The 20,820-nt window shown below is 42.3% G+C and overlaps 1 protein-coding gene across 2 annotated transcripts in view; it reads right to left on the reverse strand.

The window, feature by feature from the left end:
* Positions 1–18,283, reverse strand: part of abcf1 (ATP-binding cassette, sub-family F (GCN20), member 1) — a 51,727-nt gene extending 33,444 nt beyond the window's left edge. Inside the window, exons 1-8 of one of the 2 annotated variants that reach the window (XM_060904708.1) lie at positions 18,114–18,283; positions 16,240–16,286; positions 13,855–13,932; positions 12,229–12,352; positions 12,044–12,081; positions 4,679–4,795; positions 969–1,013; positions 595–696 (exon numbers count right to left, since the gene is read on the reverse strand). In XM_060904708.1, the coding sequence (XP_060760691.1) occupies positions 595–696; positions 969–1,013; positions 4,679–4,795; positions 12,044–12,081; positions 12,229–12,352; positions 13,855–13,932; positions 16,240–16,286; positions 18,114–18,171 (609 nt within the window). In that variant the 5' untranslated portion in view covers positions 18,172–18,283. The remainder of the gene's footprint in view (positions 1–594; positions 697–968; positions 1,014–4,678; positions 4,796–12,043; positions 12,082–12,228; positions 12,353–13,854; positions 13,933–16,239; positions 16,287–18,113) is intronic. The other variant, XM_060904709.1, reaches the window with a different exon arrangement.
* Between the last annotated feature and the right edge of the window lie 2,537 nt (positions 18,284–20,820).

Below are 20,820 nucleotides of genomic sequence, written 5' to 3' on the forward strand. Positions count from 1 at the left end.
AGTTTAAAAATGATTTCAGTTCTCCTTTAAATATGACAAGTGGCACCACCATCTTGACAACTTTTACATTTAACATCCTGGGGAATACTGAAAATGAGTTTGATCAAAATCTGATCACTCCTATAGGAGGAATAGTGATTTTCGTGAAATTGCACGTGACTTCTCTGTAGCCTCATCCATGGCAGGTGGCACCACCTGGTGAACAATTCCTGTTGGAATATGTCTTGAGAGTCTTCTGGGTGAGTTTCAGTGAAAACGTCCCAGCAGTTTACGAAGAGTTGCGTTTAATGTGACGAGTCACCCAAAAATTTTCTCCATCCATAAAATCGTAAATATGACAGGTGGTACCACCAACTTGACAACTTTTATGCACACCCACCTGGAGAACACTGTCCATGAGTTTGATCAAAATCCGATCAATCCTTTTTGTAAATTGTGGATGGATGGCAATGACGGATGGACGGATGATGCGTGATCGCATAAGCTTATCCGGCCTGGCCTGCAGCCGGATGAGCTGAAAAACCAGCGGGTGACCGAGCGTCAACCGACCAACATTCAACAGCCAGTGAGTCACTGAACAGCTGAATTCCTCACCTTGGATGCTTTACCACCTGTTTTCTTGTTCTTCTTCATCACCCCCTTCTTCTCACTCTCATCCTTCTTCTCCAGTTCCTCATCAGGTTCATCATCAGATGCCTGTTAGGATATGAGCGCAGAGAAATGACAACTTGATCCTTTTTTTTTTTTTATTGAACATCTTTAATACACTTTCTGTGGCCTTTTAAATAATGTGAATATAGTTTCCAGGAAGTGACTGCACCAAAGGAAAAAAATAAAAAGATGGTTATGGAAAGAGCTGTTAGTATGTGGTTTATATACACTGATGTTCTATAACATACAGGCAAAATAAAAATTAAATGGTGAGATCAGAAAATGAAAATGAGAAAGAAACGTTCCTTTGTACCCACCTTAGGTTTCTTAGTCTTATCATTTTTCTTTCCTCTGGCAACCTCCTGAATTACATACATACACATATTTTGGCACATATTAGATACAAGTGCAAGAACAGAAAGATTCCAGGTCCTGCTGCTCAGTTATGGACGCTGTGAAAGTAAGTAGATGTGTGAGAGAGTCTGGGAAAACCCATCAGACGGCAATGGGACTGAATTCTGGCCAAAAACACCTCACACAAAAAAGGTGGCAAAGAAGAAAACGCATTCGCTGTGCCCGAAATTACTCACAATATAGTGAGGTCGCCATTTTGTAGTGCTGTCCGAATGTATAGCGAGAATTATTACACCCTATATAGTGCACTCATAGTATCCCACAATGCACCGTGACAAGTAGTGTACAACCGATGGTCACTAACCAAGCAATATATCCCATCATACACTGCGGTCGCGCTGAAAGAAAAGCTGTTTCATAAGGAGCGTTAAGTATTTTAGATTGAGTACAGCAGTAGTTTGTTTTTCCTTATGACAACAGGCACGAGACAAATTTAATAAAGTTGTGGTGCGAAAATGGCAATAATATTGTAGTGTGTTGGGGTGAATGGATGGAGGAAGAAACACATTATAAACAGACATTCAAGTACAATTAAAAATAGTAAAAGGATAGAAAATAAGCTAAAATAGAATAAGAGCGGGCGGCATGGTGGTGTAGTGGTTAGCGCTGTTGCCTCACAGCAAGAAGGTCCGGGTTCGAGCCCCGTGGCCGGCGAGGGCCTTTCTGTGCGGAGTTTGCATGTTCTCCCCGTGTCCGCGTGGGTTTCCTCCGGGTGCTCCGGTTTCCTCCACAGTCCAAAGACATGCAGGTTAGGTTAACTGGTGACTCTAAATTGACCGTAGGTGTGAATGTGAGTGTGAATGGTTGTCTGTGTCTATGTGTCAGCCCTGTGATGACCTGGCGACTTGTCCAGGGTGTACCCCGCCTTTCGCCCGTAGTCAGCTGGGATAGGCTCCAGCTTGCCTGCGACCCTGTAGAACAGGATAAAGCGGCTAGAGATAATGAGATGAGAATAAGAGCGATAAAATACAAGAATAAAAGTTACAGTGCAGAGCGAGGAATTAATCAAAAGCCTCAAATTTGATTTAATAAAAGGCAGCGGCAAAGTATTCAGCCTTGATTTAAAAGAACTGAAAGATGCAGCAGACACAAAGTACTTTGTATTCATTAATGTGGGAAATGCGCTCAGTATAATATGGATTTATCACAAAAATACATGCATGTATTTATTATTTTGAAAACCCACCAGCCGGCTGACCTGGCAAGTTTTAATTGAGCGACAAAAACGACGTAAATAAAGGTGCGGCAGAGTAGTGTCCGAAAGCATTTTTTTCCCCCCCATTTTACCAATGAGCTCACTATATAGTCTTCCCTAGATAGTGAATAGGGAGTAGTGAATGAGTGAGTGATTTCGGACACAGCCTGAGTGTTTTGGACAAATGTGGGGTTTTCTACTTATAATGCACATCAACACCTCAACTTTAATGAACAATAAATATATTTTACCAAAATTACATGGACACGTTTTTATTTAATTTGTTGCCTTGGTTACCTTCCTGCGAAGATCACATTGGGTAACAAGCCAGATCATATCATACATCATATTTTATTTTTTTCGCAGTCCGGTTTCCATCAAATCGTACACTCTGATTGGCTTGCAAGCGGTCCGGAATCCTACAATCCGGACACCGGTTACGGACCTTTGGTGACTCGCTCGTTCACAATAACAACAAACATGGTAGCAATTTTTTGTCAACATTTATTTTCGCATTTCTCAGGAGAATAGCATTAATTTTACAGCATGGATAGCGATAACGACAGTGTTCACAGCGAAAGCGAGTTTTACTACCCTGAGGAAGACAAAATAAAAGAAAACATTTCAGGAGAAAGCCGAAAACGAGCTTGTAGCAGATTTGTTCCAAATATGGTTTCCCTTTCGGGTGCTCTCATTTTCTGTTAATATTTGGTAAAGAAAATAATAAATATATTATTTACCAGCTTAAGGTCGGTCCATATCGTGAAATACCATGACCTTGAAAATATTGACCGAGGCCTATTTTCAAGACCTCGGTCACAGTGTTTCACGATACGGACCTCCCAGCTGGTAAATTTTATATAAAGTGGTAAAAAGAGTCAGTGTGATGTCTAAAACCTTGATTTCCTCACACACCGAATGTCACTCTTTGGTTGTTGGACAGCCACAGACTGTACTGATACTGACACGAGCCGAAGCAATTCAGTTTGTAATCGGCTAACGGCTGTCAAAATGTCCGCAATGTTATTTCAATGTGATTTTGTCAATTCTGACTTTTGGAGTTAAAAGGCAAACATTATAAAAAGCGAGTACTTTATTGTGATTGAGATATGTGCAGAATTTCAGGAGTTTTATTGTAGTATTATACAGTACCAGTGAAACATTTGGTCACACTTTCTAATTCAATGGTTTTCCTTTCATTTTATTAATTAAGAGACTCTTCACATTTTACAGTAATGATGGATGTCGTTTCTCTTTACTTCGCTGAGAGGTTCTTGACATAATATGGATTACTACAGTTGTGGTGTTGAATAGGGCTATTTACTGTATTTTTATTACTGACTGATCTCAAACCATTAAAAAGGCAAGAAATTGCACTAATTCATTTTGACGAGGCAGATCTGTTAATTGAAAAACATTCCAGGTGACTACCTCATGAAGCTGGTTAAGATAACGCCAATAGTGTGCAAAGCGTCATCAAGGTAAACGGTGACTACTTTGAGGAATCTAAAATATCAAATAGATTTTGTTTCCCACATAATTCCATATATGTTCCTTCTGGGCAGCACGGTGGTGTAGTGGTTAGCGCTGTCGCCTCACAGCAAGAAGGTTCTGGGTTCGAGCCCAGCGGCCGGCGAGGGCCTTTCTGTGTGGAGTTTGCATGTTCTCCCCGTGTCCGTGTGGGTTTCCTCCGGGTGCTCCGGTTTCCCCCACAGTCCAAAGACATGCAGGTTAGGTTAACTGGTGACTCTAAATTGACCGTAGGTGTGAATGTGAATGGTTGTTTGTCTGTATGTGTCAGCCCTGCGATAACCTGGTGACTTGTCCAGGGTGTCTTGCCCATAGTCAGCTGGGATAAGATCCAGCTTGCCCGCGACCCTGCACAGGATAAGCGGTTACAGATAACAGATGGACGGACTTCTGTTATTTCATAGTGTTGATGTCTTCAGTATTGTTTTACAATGTAGAAAACAGTCACAGTACAGAAAAACCTATGAATGAGTACAGTAGGAGCGTACAAACGTTTGACTGGTACTGTATATAGTAAAAAATGGCAACATTTCACAGGAGCACTGGAATTATTAACAATTTCATCAAAACGAGCATGATGTTGATATTAATTTTAGTTATGTCACAGGGAACGTCAAAGAAAGAGAATGATAAAGAGTTGAGATTTATTAATAAACAGAAAAATACAGTGGAGATAAATTTTGATGAAAAATAAAAAAGGTATTCCATGGTGTCTCACCATCTCTAGATGTTAACCTTGATGTTGGCTGATTTTTTTGCTGCTATGTACGATTCAGAAATCTAGCACACCGTCCTGGGATGGAATACCATCGTCTTTTATCTGACATAACATAACGCTGAATCTCAAGCTTTAGGTTAGAGAGTTTTCTAAAAAGTGTATCCACTGACCTTAGAGTTTTTCTTATTTTTTGGTTTATCATCATCGTCGTCGTCATCGTCATCACCGTCTGCATCGTCCTCGTCATCACTCTGACCCTGGCTGAGAGCAGCGAATATGTTGCCACCCTAAAAGCAAGATATATGTTTTCAAAGTACAGTGGTATGCAAAGTTTGGGCATCCCTGGTCAAAATTACTATTACTGTGAACAGTTAAAGGTCCCATGGCATGAAATTTTCACTTTCTGAGGTTTTTTAACATTAAAATGACTTCCTCTGACCATCTTAAGTCACCCCAGTGGCTAGAAATTTCATAATGTGTAAACCAAACTATGCCCAACATTTGAGAACGGCGCGTCGATAAACTCTTCCCTTTACTACGTCAGCAAGGGAGATGATCCCCACGCCCCCCCCCGGATTCCCACCCACTGTATGAACTGCCCGCCCAGTTGTAGCGAGGAGACCATAGAGGACACAACATGGCATCACCTAAGCAAGCGAAACATGGAAATTGCGCTGTACATGGATGTGACAACACAGAAAAGAGTCTGTTTTTACTGCCGACGGGAGAGCCCCTGAAGACGCAGTGGCTTAATTTTATTTACTCCAGTAATACGCAGTCGAGTCTACCTAAGACGGTGCATGTTTGTCGGAAGCATTTTCCTGATGAGTGTTTCCACAACTTGGGACAGTACAGGGCAGGTTTTGCACATCAACTGTCACTGAAGCCTGGGTCCGTACCAAGCATCCCTGCCGCATCAGCAACAAACACCGAACAAGTAAGTGTATAACTGGTCGTTTTGCCGTGTTTTAAAATCGGTGCCACGTTAGCCTTGCAATGGCTACATTAGCTGTGCAGTTAACCGCTCCCTGCAGTTAGCCAGGTACTCTGCGCTACAAAACCAAAAAGCATGCAGCATGCTCTGTTAAACTGAGTTTAGTCTGGAAATTGACTGTAACTTATGAGCTTATGTTTTGCCGTGTTTTAAAATCGGTGCCACGTTAGCCTTGCAATGGCTACATTAGCTGTGCAGCTAACCGCTTTCTGCAGTTAGCCAGGTACTCTGCGCTACAAAACCAAAAAGCATGCAGCATGCTCTATTATAATAGCCAATCAAAACAGTTTTTACAAAGACACCCACATTCTTTTTTTTAAGTCACTCGTTCATTTTTTGTTTGTTTGTTCAGTAAAAACCCAAACATTTGTTGAATTTATTTTATTTCCTCGCGTCGCACCTTAATGACGTCAGCGCGCGGTATTTTTCCCTTCGCGGTTTGTTCCTTCTCTCTCGCCATAGTAAGACACCCACATCCGCTTGTTCTGACCCACTGGAGGTAGCGTCACAGTGCTGTTAGCCAATCAGAGGTAACACGTTTACATGTCATGAATATTAATGATAAGACCCGCCTCCACCCTCTACCCTTCCCCGCCTCCATGCTTCTCATTAGCAAAACGACGCACTGGGAAAAGGGCTGAAATGGGGCTTTCTCCCAGGAGGCTATATGTACGTGCCGAGGGTTCATTTCGAGAAAGGCTGCGGATATAACATCCGGAAACCTCCACGAGCCCGTTTAAAGCATCAACAAACCACCATGCCATGGGTCCTTTAAGCAAGTTGAAGATGAAATGAACTCCAAAAGGCATAGAGTTAAAGATGAAACACACTTTTCAACATTTTAAGCAATATCAGTGTATTATTTTGGTTTTGTACAATTTTAGAGTGAAAAAAGGAAAGGAGTAACTTGCAAAAATATGAGAACCCTAGGAGATTTGAGCACTCAGATCACTTTGACCAAGGTCTCAGACCTTAATTAGTTTGTTACGGTTATGGCTTGCTCGCACTCATCGTTAGGAAAGGCCAGGTGATGCAAATTTCAAAGCTTTATAAAATACCCAGGCTCTTCTAACCTAGTCCCAAAAATCAGCAGCCATGGGTTCTTCTAAGCAGCTTCCTACCACTCTGAAAATGAAACTGGTTGAGGCCCACAAAGCAGAAGGCTATAAGATGATAGCAAAACGTTTTCAGGTTGCCATTTCCTCAGTTCGAAATGTAATTAAGAAATAGCAGTTAACAGAAACAGTGGAGGTCAAGATAAGGTCTGGAAGACCAGGAAAATTTTCAGAGAGAGCTGCTCGTAAGATTGCTAGAAAGGCAAATCAGAACCCCCGCTTGACTGCAAAAGACCTTCAGGAAGATTTAGCAGACTCTCGAGTTGTGGTACATTGTTCTACTGTTCAGCGACACCTGCACAAATATGGTCTTCATGGAAGAGTCATCAGAAGAAAACCTCTCCTGCGTCCTCACCACAAAATTCAGTGTCAGAAGTTTGCAAAAGAACATCTAAACAAGCCTGATGCATTTTGGAAACAAGTCCTGGTTAAAGATGAGGTTAAAATGGAACTCTTTGGCAGCAACAAACAAAGGTATGTTTGGAGAAAAAAGGGCACAGAATTTAATGAAAAGAACACCTCTCCAACCGTTAAGCATGGGGGTGGATCAATCATGCTTTGGGGTTGTGTTGCAGCCAATGGCACGGGGAACATTTCATGGGTAGAGGGAAGAATGGATTCAATGAAATTCCAGCAAATTGTGGAAGCAAACATAACTCCATCTATAAAAAAAGCTGAAGTTGAAAAGAGGATGGCTTCTACAAATGGATAATGATCCTAAACACACCTCAAAATCCACAACAGACTACCTCAAGAGGCGCAAGCTGAAGGTTTTGCCCTGGCCCTCACAGTCCTGTGATCTGAACATCATTGAAAATCTGTGGATAGACCTCAAAAGAGCAGTGCATGCAAGACAGCCCAGGAATCTCTCAGAACTGGAAGACTTTTGCAAGAAAGAATGGATGAAAATTCCTCAAACAAGAATTGAAAGACTCTTGGCTGGCTACAAAAAGCGTTTACAAGCTGTGATACTTGCCAAAGGGGGTGTTACTAGGTACTAACCATGCAGGGTGCCCAAACTTTTGCTTCAGGCCCTTTTCCTTTTTTGTCATTTTGAAAATGTAAAAGATGAAAATAATTTTTTTTCCTTAAAATACAAAGGGAATGAGTCACCTTTAACTTTATGCCTTTTGGAGATCATTTCATCTTCAACTTGCTTAACTGTTCACAGTAACAGCAATTTTGACCAGGGGTGCCCAAACTTTTGCATACCACTGTAGATAACATCCACATGCGCGCGCACACACACAGAACTCAACTCGCTATCACTTTGTAACTAGCTGTTCCGCCATGGGAAAGTCTAATGAAGATGAACTTTGTAGCTTCTCAGGAATATTCTGCATTTTTCCAGAGAAACTGAAGGAAGGACAATTGAAAGCAGTTATAATAATGCAAAGAGATAACTTGCATCATGGGCATTTCAGAACATTAAACATAACTATAAATGGATAAAAATACATGTCATCCTGCTGTGGTATAAGAGGAATAAAACATCAGGACACACGGGTATTGGAAAATAATCAACTTTTAGTAGTAATCGGTAACACCCGTTTGATTTGCATTCCTGATACTACGCCCTGTCGTGTTTTATTCTTTACTTTGCATGCTCACAGCTCTCCATGAGGGCTTCAGGCTTTTCCCACAGTCCTGAAGTTCCTACAGATACCGAGCATTCGTACATATCTTTCTTATATCGAATATAGAAATATATTTAACAGTTATTCCACAAAATTGAGTCGTACATGAGCTGATAGCTGATGAGGCGCGTAGCACCAAATTGGCTATAAACCATGTACGATGAGCTTGAGTAGAATAACTGTTTTATTCTAACAACATTCACTGGATTTTGAGAAACAGAGCACTTTTATTTTTAATTTTTGCAAATTTGATAAATAAAAACTTTATACAAAACGTACAACAAAATCATTTCTGCTTAGAATGTAAACAAACCAGTGAAATGACAGTAGCAAATTGTGAAAAATGCGATAATAATAATCATTCTTGAAAAATGAAAAGTTCTTACCATCAAATACTTTTATTCCATATTTTGTTGCTTTTTTTATTATTATTTTGGGGTTTTGTTTTCGAGTCGAGTTTTTATTTTGTCCTCGGCTGGTTCAGTAACACGCTCCACCACTTTGTTTTTCTTCCTTAGGTTTTTTTTTTTGGAGGTTGGCAAACCATTACTGCCACCAACTGGGCTGGAGTATGGAATAGGAGATATGGGCAGGGGGGACGACACTATTAGCCTGGGCCCGCTCATCCTAAGTGTGACGCAACACGAGGGCCTGTTGCGAGCTTATGCCGCTTTTCCACTACCAACGCGGCTGAGTCGGGCTGAGCCGTGCCGTGCTGAGTCGAGCTGAGCGGGGCTGTTGGAGTTGCATTTCGACTACAACCGCGCTGAACCGTGCTGGCTGGAAGTGGGTGGACACATTGGGTGGAGTTAGCGAAAGTGGGTGGACGTCAGGTGATGTCGTTAAGCAGCGCAAACAGTGACATCAGTGACCTTTTAAGCGGTAGTCTCACGACCCGAATAGTAAACAATAAACATGGAGGACATGGAGTCGTTAGTGTTGCTGGTCTCGGTGCTGTGGCTTGTTGTCACCGACAACGCGGACAGATACTGGCAAGAGCGTATAGATGAGGCGAGGCGCATAAGGCTTCAGAAATTCTCGTAATTCATAATTATTCTTCTTCCGGGTTTACGGTGTTTACAGATCCCAGCGTGCTGGCGGGGAGTGTGTGGGCATGTGAGGACACTCCCCCTCACCAATCAGTGCACAGGGGAGTGTCTGCTCACGCCCCCAGCCTCACTCGGCACGGTTTGGTTCGCTTCAGCCCCACTCCAAAACGGTGCGAGTTTTAGGGGCTAAGCAGGGCTGAAGCGAGCTGAGTCGTGCTGGTTTTTGGTAGTCGAAACGCGAGCCGTGTCGGGCTGAAGTGATCTGAAGTGAGCTGAAGCGAGCTGAAAAAGGGTAGTGGAAAAGGGCCATTAGTCTGGCAAGGCAAGCTATCTCCAGCTCTTCCAAGCTCCCGAAAAATCGGGAGCCAATCAACTTTGAGCATCTCCAACGGCCCTGGGTAGAGGCGTGTTCAAGGCAGTGACGTAGTAGAACTGCGACCGGAAGCCATAGATTGTTTACAGAATCTATGCCGGAAGCGCTTCATTCACTAGAAACATTACGAACATGGAGCAGCAGCAAGCCTTTGACACAGTGGTAGATGCTGTATTGAAAGCATTCAACGGGAAGTTCTCATTGAAAACGGAGCAAAGAGCAGCCCTGGAGGTATTTATCTTCTTCCTGTTACTCAAGCAGTTTCCGTCGCGTCACATACGTCAGAGGAGTGACGTGATTGGTTTAAGCTTCGTCACAGCCTTTTCTGGCTTCGACCAGTAGCAAACTGAGGCATTTCAGGGAGGCGGGTCAACCACGCCTTTGGGAAACGGTTGGGCTGAATATCTTTGCCAGACCAAATGCTCGCAGAGCTTTGAAGTCAGGTTAGCCAGACTACGACACTATATTCTTTTAGCCATTTTGGTTTCTTTTAAATATTTGATAAAGTGATACAGGGAGTGCAGAATTATTAGGCAAGTTGTATTTTTGAGGATTAGTTTTATTATTGAAAAACAACTATGTTCTTGATGAACCCAAAAGACTCATAAATATCAAAGCTGAGTATTTTTGGAAGTTGGAGTAGGGCTTTCTTAGTTTTAGCTATCTTAGGGGGATATCTGTGTGTGCAGGTGACTATAACTGTGCATAACTATTAGGCAACTTAACAAAAAACAAACATATACCCATTTCACTCATTTATTTTCACCAGGGAAACCAATATAACAACTCAACATTCACTAATATACATTGCTGGCATTCAAAAACAAAAACAAAACAAATCAGTGACTAATATAGCCGCCTTTCTTTACAAGGACACTCAAAAGCCTGCCATCCATGGATTCGGTCAGTGTTTTGATCTGTTTGCGATCAACATTGCGTGCAGCAGCAACCACAGCCTCCCAGACACTGTTCAGAGATGTGTACTGTTTCCCCTCCTTGTAGATCTCACATTTGATGAGGGACCACAGGTTTTCTATGGGGTTCAGATCAGGTGAACAAGGAGGCCACGTCATTAATCTTTCTTCCTTTAAACCCTTTCTGGCCAGCCATGCTGTGGAGTACTTGGATGCGTGTGATGGAGCATTGTCCTGCATGAAAATCATGTTTTTCTTGAAGGATGCTGACTTCTTCCTGTACCACTGCTTGAAGAAGGTGTCTTCCAAAAACTGACAATAGGACTGGGAGTTGAGCTTGACGCCATCCTCAACCCGAAAAGGTCCCACAAGCTCATCTTTGATGATACCAGCCCATACCAGTACCCCACCTCCACCTTGCTGGCGTCTGAGTCGGACTGGAGCTCTCTGCCCTTTGCTGATCCAGCCACGAGCCCATCCATCTGGCCCATCAAGACTCACTCTCATTTCATCTGTCCATAAGACCTTAGAAAAATCAGTCTTGTGATACTTCTTGGCCCAGTCTTGACGTTTCATCTTGTGTGTCTTGTTCAGTGGTGGTCGTTTTTCAGCCTTTGTTACCTTGGCCGTGTCCCTGAGTATTGCACACCTTGTGCTTTTTGACACTCCAGTGATGTTGCAGCTCTGAAATATGGCAAAACTGGTGGCGAGTGGCATCTTGGCAGCTTCACGCTTGACTTTCCTCAGTTCACGGGCAGTTAGTTTGCGCCTTTTTTTTTCAACGCGCTTCTTGCGACCCTGTTGACTATTTTGAATGAAGCGCTTGATTGTTCGATGGTCACGCTTCAAAAGCTGGGCAATTTTAAGAGTGCTCCATCCCTTTGCAATATATGTCACTATTTTTGACTTTTCTGAGTCCGTCAAATCCCTCTTCTGACCCATTTTGCCAAAGGAAAGGAAGTTGCCTAATAATTTTGCACACCTGATATAGGGTGTTGATGTCATTAGACCACACCCCTTTTCATTACAGAGATGCACATCACCTGGTATGCTTAATTGGTAGGAGGCTTTCAAGCCTATGCAGCTTGGAGTAGGCCAACATGCATAGAGAGGGTAATGTGGTCAACATACTCATTTGCCTAATAATTCTGCACTCCCTGTATATCTGACTTGATGCACTCCGCCATTTTGTTTTTCTCTACTCACTGTATATGAGCTGATAGCCTAGTAGCAGATTAGCCAATCAGAGCATGCGATTGCTCATATCCAGTGAATGTGGATAGAAGAATCATTCATATTCATCAACTTGCCCATTGATATTTGTTCTACGAATAGGTTTTAAGTACAAGTCAACAAGTCTTTTCGATCCTGAGAGACACGTTTACTTCAGTCAGATTCAAAACTTTGATGTTAAACATGTAAGACTGTAAAAACTTTCTCTGTGAAAACTCACCTTGTTTCTCTTTCCTCCTTTCACAGGAGCTGCGATGACTGTAACCCAAATATACAGCAGGTTAGTCAGAATGAATAGCAATTAGCTTTAAATAGATTTCTAACAGAATAAACTGTGCACATCTTCAGTACTTTTTATTCAATCAGCAAAACCTAAAAGCAGCTCTCAGGTTTGACAATACTTACCTTCTTCCTCCTCCTCATCGCTGGGCTGGACGGACAGTTTCTTGAGTCGCTGCATGACGTCTTCGTCATCCTCCTCCTCGTCCCCAGCTTTCCCTTTCCGCCGGTCTTTCTTCTTCTTTTGAGGCTAATACATACACAGTACAATTAACAGTTAGTTATTCCATGAAATCAAGTCGTACATGAGCTGATAGCTGATGAGGCGCGTAGTGCCGAGTTGCCAATAAGCCATGTACGACGAGATTGAGTGGAATAACTGTTTTATTCTATCCACATTCACTGGATTTTGAGAAACAGAGCATCTTTATTTTTCGCAAATTTGATAGATAAAAACTTTCTACAAAACTTCCGACAAAATAATTTCTGCTTACAATGTAAACAAACCGGCGAAATGACAGGAGCAATTTGTGAAAAATGCTATTATAATAATTCTTGAAAAATAAAAAAAGGTACTTTCTTACAATCAAATACTTTTATTCCATATTTTGTTGCTTTTTTTGTATTTTCTGAGATTTTGTTTTCGAGTATTTTTTATTTTGTCCTTGGTTAGTTCAATAACACATTCCCTCACTTTGTTTTTCTCTAGTCATGGTATATGAGCTGATATCCTAGTAGTAGAGCCAATCAGAGTGCACGATTGCTCATATGCAGTGAATGTGGATAGAATAATATAATAATACACATTTTGCAGGAAAGGTTTGAGTGTAACCTTCTCTAATTTATATCAGGTGAAAAGAAACTAGTCAAATTTTAAGTTGTCGATATTAAAAAGCTACAGTATCATGCAAAAGTATTCATCCCCTCCTTGGTGTTTGTCCTGTTTTGTTGCATGACAAGATGGAATTAAAATGGATTTTTGGAGGGTTAGCACCATTTGATTGCCACGACATGCCTACCACTTTAAAGGTGAAATTTCCTGGGTGTTATTGTGATACAAACAATAATTAAGATGAAAAAACAGAACTCTGGAGTGTGCATAGGTATTCACCCCCCAAAGTCAATACTTTGTAGCACCACCTTTTGTTGCAATTACAGCTGCAAGTCTCTTGGGGTATGTCTCTATTAGCTTAGCAAATCTAGCCACTGGGATTTTTGCCCATTCCTCAAGGCAAAACTGCTCCAACTCCTTCAAGTTAGATGGGTTGTGTTGATGTACAGCAATCTTCAAGTTATGCCACAGATTCTCAATTGGATTGAGGTCTGGGCTTTGATTAGGGCATTCCAAGACATTTAAATGTTTCCCTTTAAACCACTCCAGTGTAGCTTTAGCAGTATGTTTAGGGTCAGTGTCCTGCTGGAACATGAACCTTCATCTCAGTCTCAAACATCTGGCTGACTCAAACAGGTTTTCCTCCAAAATTGCCCTGTATTTAGTGCCATCCATCTTTCCTTCAGTCCTGACCAGCTTTCCTGTCCCTGCAGATGAAAAACATTCCCACAGCATGATGCTGCCACCACCATGCTTCACTGTAGGAATGGTGTTCTCAGGGTGTTGGGTTTGCGCCACACATAGCATTTCCCATGATGGCCAAAAAGATTTGCCATGTTGAGGTTATCTTGGTTTTAACGAGATTTGTGACACCCTAAGATTAAATTTTCTGTGGTTTGATGAAATCAAAATCATCATACCTGCTTTCCTTGTGTCTCTTTCACTGCTGCCTCTTCCACCTTCTCTGCCTTAGTTTCCGAGGACAGCTCATCAAAAAACTATTTAAAAAAAAACAAAAAATTTTTATATTATCTATCTATCTATACACACACATACACACACACACACACTAGTGCATCTCAAAAAATTAGAATACCATGAAAAAGTTCCTTTTTTTTCATAATTTAATTCAAAAAGGTAAACTTTCATATATTCTATATTCATTACATGTAAAGTGAAATATTTAAAGCCTTTTTTGTTTTAATTTTGATGATTATGGCTTATAGCTCATGAAAATCAGAACTCTAGTATCTCAAATTATTAGAATATTCCCTAAGATCAATCAAAAAAGGATTTACAATACAGAAGTGTCCAACTTCTGAAAGTATATTCATTTATACACTCAATACTTGGTTGGGGCTCCTTTACCATGAATTACTGTATCAATGCGGTGTGGCATGGAGGTGATCAGTCTGTGGCACTGCTGAGGTGTTACTGAAGCCCAGGTTGCTTTGATAGTGGCCTTCAGTGTATCTGTATTTTTGGGTCGGGTGTTTCTCATCTTCCTCTTGACAATACCCCATAGATTCTCTATGGGGTTCAGGTCAGGCAAGTTGGCTGGCCAATCAAACACAGTAATATCATGGTCAGCAAACCATTTGGTAGGAGTTTTGGCACTGTGGGTAGGTGCTAAGTCCTGCTGGAAAAGGAAATCAGCATCTCCAAAAAGCTCATCAGCAGATGGAAGCATAAAGTGCTCTAAAATCTCCTGGTAGATGGCTGTGTTGACTTTGGACTTGATAAAATACAGTGGACCAACACCAGCAGATGACATGGCACCCCAAATCATCACAGACTGTGGAAACTTCACACTGGGCTTCAAACACTTTGGATTCTGTGCCTCTCCACTCTTCCTCCAGACTCTAGAACCGTGATTTCCAAATTAAATGCAAAATGTACTTTCATCTGAAAAGAGGACTTTGGACCACTGAGCAACAGTCCATTTCTTTCTCTCCTTAGCCCAGATAAGACACTTCTGACATTGTCTCTGGCTCAGGAGTAGCTTGATATTAGGAATGAGAAAGTTGTATCCCCTTTCTTGAAGATGTCTGTTCGTGATGGGTCTTGATACACTGACACCAGCCTCAGTCCACTCCTTGTGAAGCTCTCCCAAGTTCTTGAATCAACTTTTCTTGACAATCCTCTCAAGACTGTGGCCATCCCTGTTGCTTGTGCACCTTTTCCAGCCACCCTTTTCAGCAATGACCTTTTGTGGCTTACCCTCCTTGTGGAGGGCATCAGTGATCATCTTCTGGACAACAGTCAAGTCAGCAGTCTTCCCCATGATTGTGGTTGTGTGTACTGAACTAGACCGAGAGATACACTGTGTTCATACTGTTTTACTCAAACTCGAAATGAAATATTCTAATATTTTGAGATTTTTTTTATGTTTTTGTACTGTATGCCATACTGATTAAAATTAAAATAGAAAAAGGCTTGAAACATTTTAGTTTATGTGTAATGAGTCTATAATATATAACATTTTCACTTTCTTAAATAGCTGATGGAAAATATTGAACTTTTTCACAATATTCTAATTTTTTGAGATGCACTAGTGTATATACGATATATATATATATATATATATATATATATATATATATATATATATACACATACACACACACACATACATACTGTACACACACGCACACACATTATATATAAATAAACCGGAGAAGAAGAAAAAAAACAGGAAACAATTACTGATATCCACAGGGATCTACACCTACTACAGGTGAACATATATTATGAACGGCAAGTAAAGATGATCATCATGTCATCTCAAAAATATATATTATACACCAATCAGCTACAAAATTAAAACCACTGACAGGTGAAGTGAAGAACATCGATTATCTCATTAGAGTGGCACCTGTCAATCAAGGAGTGGGATATATTAGGCAGCAAGAAAACAGTCAGTTTTTGAAGTCGATGTGCTGGAAGCAGGAACAATGGGCAAGCAAGCGACTTTGACAAGGGCCAAATTGTGATGGCTAGATGACTGGGCCTGAGCATTTCCAAAACGGCACATCTTGCAGGGTGTTCACGGTATGCAGTGGTTAGTACCGACCAAAAGTTATCCAATGGAAGGACAACCACTGAACCGACGACAGGGTCATGGGTGTCAAAGGCTCATTGAGTCACATGGGCCAAGAAGGCTAGCCCATATGGTCCAATCCCACAGAAGGGCTACTGCTGAAAAAGTTAATGCTGGCTAAAACAGTAAGGTTTTTTAATTTGATGGCTGATCGGTGTACAATATCTCATTCAAGCACAGTGTAAAGTCACGGTTTTCCACTTACGCTCTTCTTCCCCTTCTTGTCTTTCTTTCCTTTCTTGACAACTTTTTCTAAGGGAGGAAAAAAAAACAAAGTGATCTGTCAGACAAACTGAAATGCAGGAGAAAAGTATCAGAGTCGAGGGTTGTTGTTTTTTTTGCCAACTCCACATTTCCCATGATGGCCAAAAAGATTTGCCATGTTGAGGTTGTCTTGGTTTTGGCTAGATGGTTAGATGACTGGGTCTGAGCATTTCCAAAACGGCACATCTTGCGGGGTGTTCACGGTATGCAGTGGTTAGTACCGACCAAAAGTTATCCAATGGAAGGATAACCACTGAACCAGCGACAGGGTCATGGGTGTCAAAGGCTCATTGAGTCACATGGGCCAAGAAGGCTAGCCCATATGGTCCAATCCCATAGAACTTTTTCTAAGGGAGGGGAAAAAAAAAACACACACAAAGTATCAGAATTGAGGTTTTTTTTTTTTTTTTGCCAAGTCCGTTCTCACATACAAGGAATTTTCTTTGGTGGTTGTTGCCTGAACAGGCAAGATAAACGAATTCAAAACAGACTAAAGTAGGAATATAAATAGAATAAAAATAAGTAGGAATCTACTTGTGGGCAGCACGGTGGTGTAGTGGTTAGCAAGAAGGTTCTGAGTTTGAACCCAGTGGCCGGCGAGGGCCTTTCTGTGTGGAGTTTGCATGTTCTCTCTGTGCCTGCGTGGGTTTCCGGTTTCCCCCAAAGACATGCAGGTTAGGTTAATATGGGACGGCCTTGGGCTGAGATGCCATATTGGCACCTAATGCCCAACTGCTCCCCGGGCACTGTTAGCATGGCTGCCCACTGCTCTGGGCATGTGTGTGCTCACTGCTTCAGATGGGTTAAATGCAGAGAGGAATTTCACAAGTGTGTGATGAATAAAAGTTGTGCTTTCTTTCTTTTTTCTAAAATATACAGATTTGGAGGTGGCACGGTGGTGTAGTGGTTAGCGCTGTCGCCTCACAGCAAGAAGGTCCGGGTTTGAGCCCCGTGGCCGGCGAGGGCCTTTCTGTGCGGAGTTTGCATGTTCTCCCCGTGTCCGCGTGGGTTTCCTCCGGGTGCTCCGGTTTCCCCCACAGTCCAAAGACATGCAGGTTAGGTTAACTGGTGACTCTAAATTGACCGTAGGTGTGAATGTGAGTGTGAATGGTTGTCTGTGTCTATGTGTCAGCCCTGTGATGACCTGGCGACTTGTCCAGGGTGTACCCCGCCTTTCGCCCGTAGTCAGCTGGGATAGGCTCCAGTTTGCCTGCGACCCTGTAGAACAGGATAAAGCAGCTAGAGATGATGAGATGAGATACAGATTTGGAAAATGGACAAAAGGATTCACAGGCATGGGGGCGTCGTGGCTCAGGTGGTTAGGGCGCCGTGCCATGAATGCGGGCGACCCGGGTTCGGTTCCGGCCCGGGGTCATTTCCCGATCCCTTCCCGTCTCTCTCCCGCTCGTTTCCTGTCTCTACACTGTCCTATCCAATGAAGGTGCAAAAAGCCCAAAAAAATATCTTTAAAAAAAAAAAAAAAAGGATTCACAGGCACATCAGACAGCAAGATCAGAACAATGATCAACAGGATATAATGTTAAAAAAAATAGACCATCTGATGATGATGCAATAGCCCTGATGAAGCTCATACTGAAATGCTCCATAGTTGAACTATAGAGAACCAGACACATCTGTGTAGGTCACACAGTAGACTGATTCTTATTATGAATAAAGACCCATAAATACAACATCTCAGTTTGTAATTAATCAGCTAAACTAACCCTAACACCTCCACCTCATGTTGTAATAACCGCTAGTTTTCATGTGACGTTATCTAATCTTTGTGATCATGTGCTGAATGTCACTCTTTACCTGCCTGTGGTTCATCATCTCCCTCCCACTCCGCCACTTCTTTAGACTTCTTCGGCATTTTCGTCGACTTTATTAACTAATTAATGTCTAAAAACGTGATGAAGTGGTAAATTTGGTGCGTGGCTTGTGTCTGGATGACAGAACAGCGCACATGCGGCCTACACTTCCCTACTCACTCCACAAGAGCACCACAGAGTTTCAAAAGCCGGTAGTTTGGAAAGTCACAGCGCCACCACAGGCTGGAGGAGGGAACTGCAGGTGCATGAAGGCAGTCAGGAATATTTTCTCTTCTACTTCTTGTAAAGACGTGAAAAAAATTAAAGGTATTAGGTTCAGATATTATTATTAGTAGCAGTAGTATTAGCCAATTAGCAAATTACATAATATTTTTAAAAGACAGACATCAAATTCAGGTGGCACGGTGGTGTAGTGGTTAGCGCTGTCTCCTCACAGCAAGAAGGTCCGAGTTCGAGCCCCGTGGCCGGCGAGGGCCTTTCTGTGCGGAGTTTGCATGTTCTCCGGGTGCTCCGGTTTCCCCCACAGTCCAAAGACATGCAGTTAGGTTAACTGGTGACTCTAAATTGACCGTAGGTGTGAATGTGAGTGTGAATGGTTGTCTGTGTCTATGTGTCAGCCCTGTGATGACCTGGCGACTTGTCCAGGGTGTACCCCGCCTTTCGCCCGTAGTCAGCTGGGATAGGCTCCAGCTTGCCTGTGACCCTGTAGGACAGGATAAGCGGCTACAGATAATGGATAATGGACATCAAATTCAGGTGGCACGGTGGTGTAGTGGTTAGCGCTGTCGCCTCACAGCAAGAAGGTCCTGGGTTTGAGCCCAGTGGCCTACGAGGGCCTTTCTGTGAGGAGTTTGCATGTTCTCCCCGTGTCTGTGTGGGTTTACTCCAGGTGCTCCGGTTTCCTCCACAGTCCAAAGACATACAGGTTAGGCTAATTGGTGGCTCTAAATTGACTGTAGGTGTGTGTGTGTGAATGGTTGTTTATCTCTATGTGTCAACCCTGGTGATTTGTCCAGGGTGTACCCCGCCTCTCGCCCATAGTCAGCTGGGATAGGCTCCAGCTTGCCTGCGACCCTGTAGAACAGGATAAGTGGATACAGATAATGGATGGATGGACATCAAATTCCAATAACTATTGAAAAAATTTTTTTAATTCTCTAAAGCTTCTCATCTCATTATCTCTAGCCGCTTTATCCTGTTCTACAGGGTCACAGGCAAGCTGGAGCCTATCCCAGCTGACTACGGGCGAAAGCCGGGGTACACCCTGGACAAGTCACCAGGTCATCACAGGGCTGACACATAGACACAGACAACCATTCACACTCACACCTACGGTCAATTTAGAGTCACCAGTTAACCTAACCTGCGTGTCTTTGGACTGTGGGGGAAACCGGAGCACCCGGAGGAAACCCATGTGGACACGGGGAGAACATGCAAACTCCACACAGAAAGGTCCTCGCCGGCCATGGGGCTCGAACCCGGACCTTCTTGCTGTGAGGCAACAGCACTAACCACTACACCACCGTGCCACCCTCTAAAGCTTCTGAATTAACATTAAATTAAAAAAAGAGAGAGAATTGTTTGCTATATATGAAACACCCATGCAAAGTATATGTAAAATCCCTATTAGATCAGAATTCAAATACCTGGGAATTTAGGCTAGGCTGAATTTGTCTAACAAAACCGGAAAGTTTGTCCAAATGTATTTACCCAACTTACTCTAATTCTAAGGGCGGCACGGTGGTGTAGTGGTTAGCGCTGTCGCCTCACAGCAAGAAGGTCCTGGGTTCGAGCCCCGGGGCCGGCGAGGGCCTTTCTGTGTGGAGTTTGCATGTTCTCCCCGTGTCCGCGTGGGTTTCCTCCGGGTGCTCCGGTTTCCCCCACAGTCCAAAGACATGCAGGTTAGGTTAACTGGTGACTCTAAATTGACCGTAGGTGTGAATGTGAGTGTGAATGGTTGTCTGTGTCTATGTGTCAGCCCTGTGATGACCTGGCGACTTGTCCAGGGTGTACCCCGCCTTTCGCCCGTAGTCAGCTGGGATAGGCTCCAGCTTGCCTGCGACCCTGTAGAAGGATAAAGCGGCTAGAGATAATGAGATGAGATGAGACTCTAATTCTATTCCAAACAATTTAATAAAATCTATCAACCAAATTAATATGAATTTCATTTGGAGAAACAAAAGTAATAACGTTAAAGAAATAAAAGATGGAGGCCTACAAGTTATTGATTGGCTAAAATCTTGGATCAAATATGGCAACTCCTTTTGGTATTGTATTCCAAATCACTTTTTGAATAAAATTCAAGGATTGAAATGTCTTCTTATCTCAGACTTTAACATGAATAAACTTCCTGTATCATTATCAGAGTTACATGAACAAATTTTGTTATATTAGAAAATGTTGTACGTACATAACTTTTCTCCCCACATGACCATTCTCTGGAAAAATAGGTATATTTTGTACCAGAATAAATATTTATTTGATGAAGATTAGTTTGAGAAGAATATATGGTCTATAGCTCACTTAATGGATGCAAATGATAATTTATTAGACTAGGAACAATTCTGTACTAAACACAGTTTCAACCCTTCAAAATCAAACTTTGTTAAATTACATAAAGTGATACCCCAAAATTCATTTCTAATGAAAAATATAATGGTGCACCAACCTATACAGCAACAACCGGCCCC

This window comes from Neoarius graeffei, chromosome 22 (genome assembly GCF_027579695.1).
Source record: "Neoarius graeffei isolate fNeoGra1 chromosome 22, fNeoGra1.pri, whole genome shotgun sequence".
In the NCBI taxonomy this organism is placed as follows: domain Eukaryota; kingdom Metazoa; phylum Chordata; class Actinopteri; order Siluriformes; family Ariidae; genus Neoarius; species Neoarius graeffei.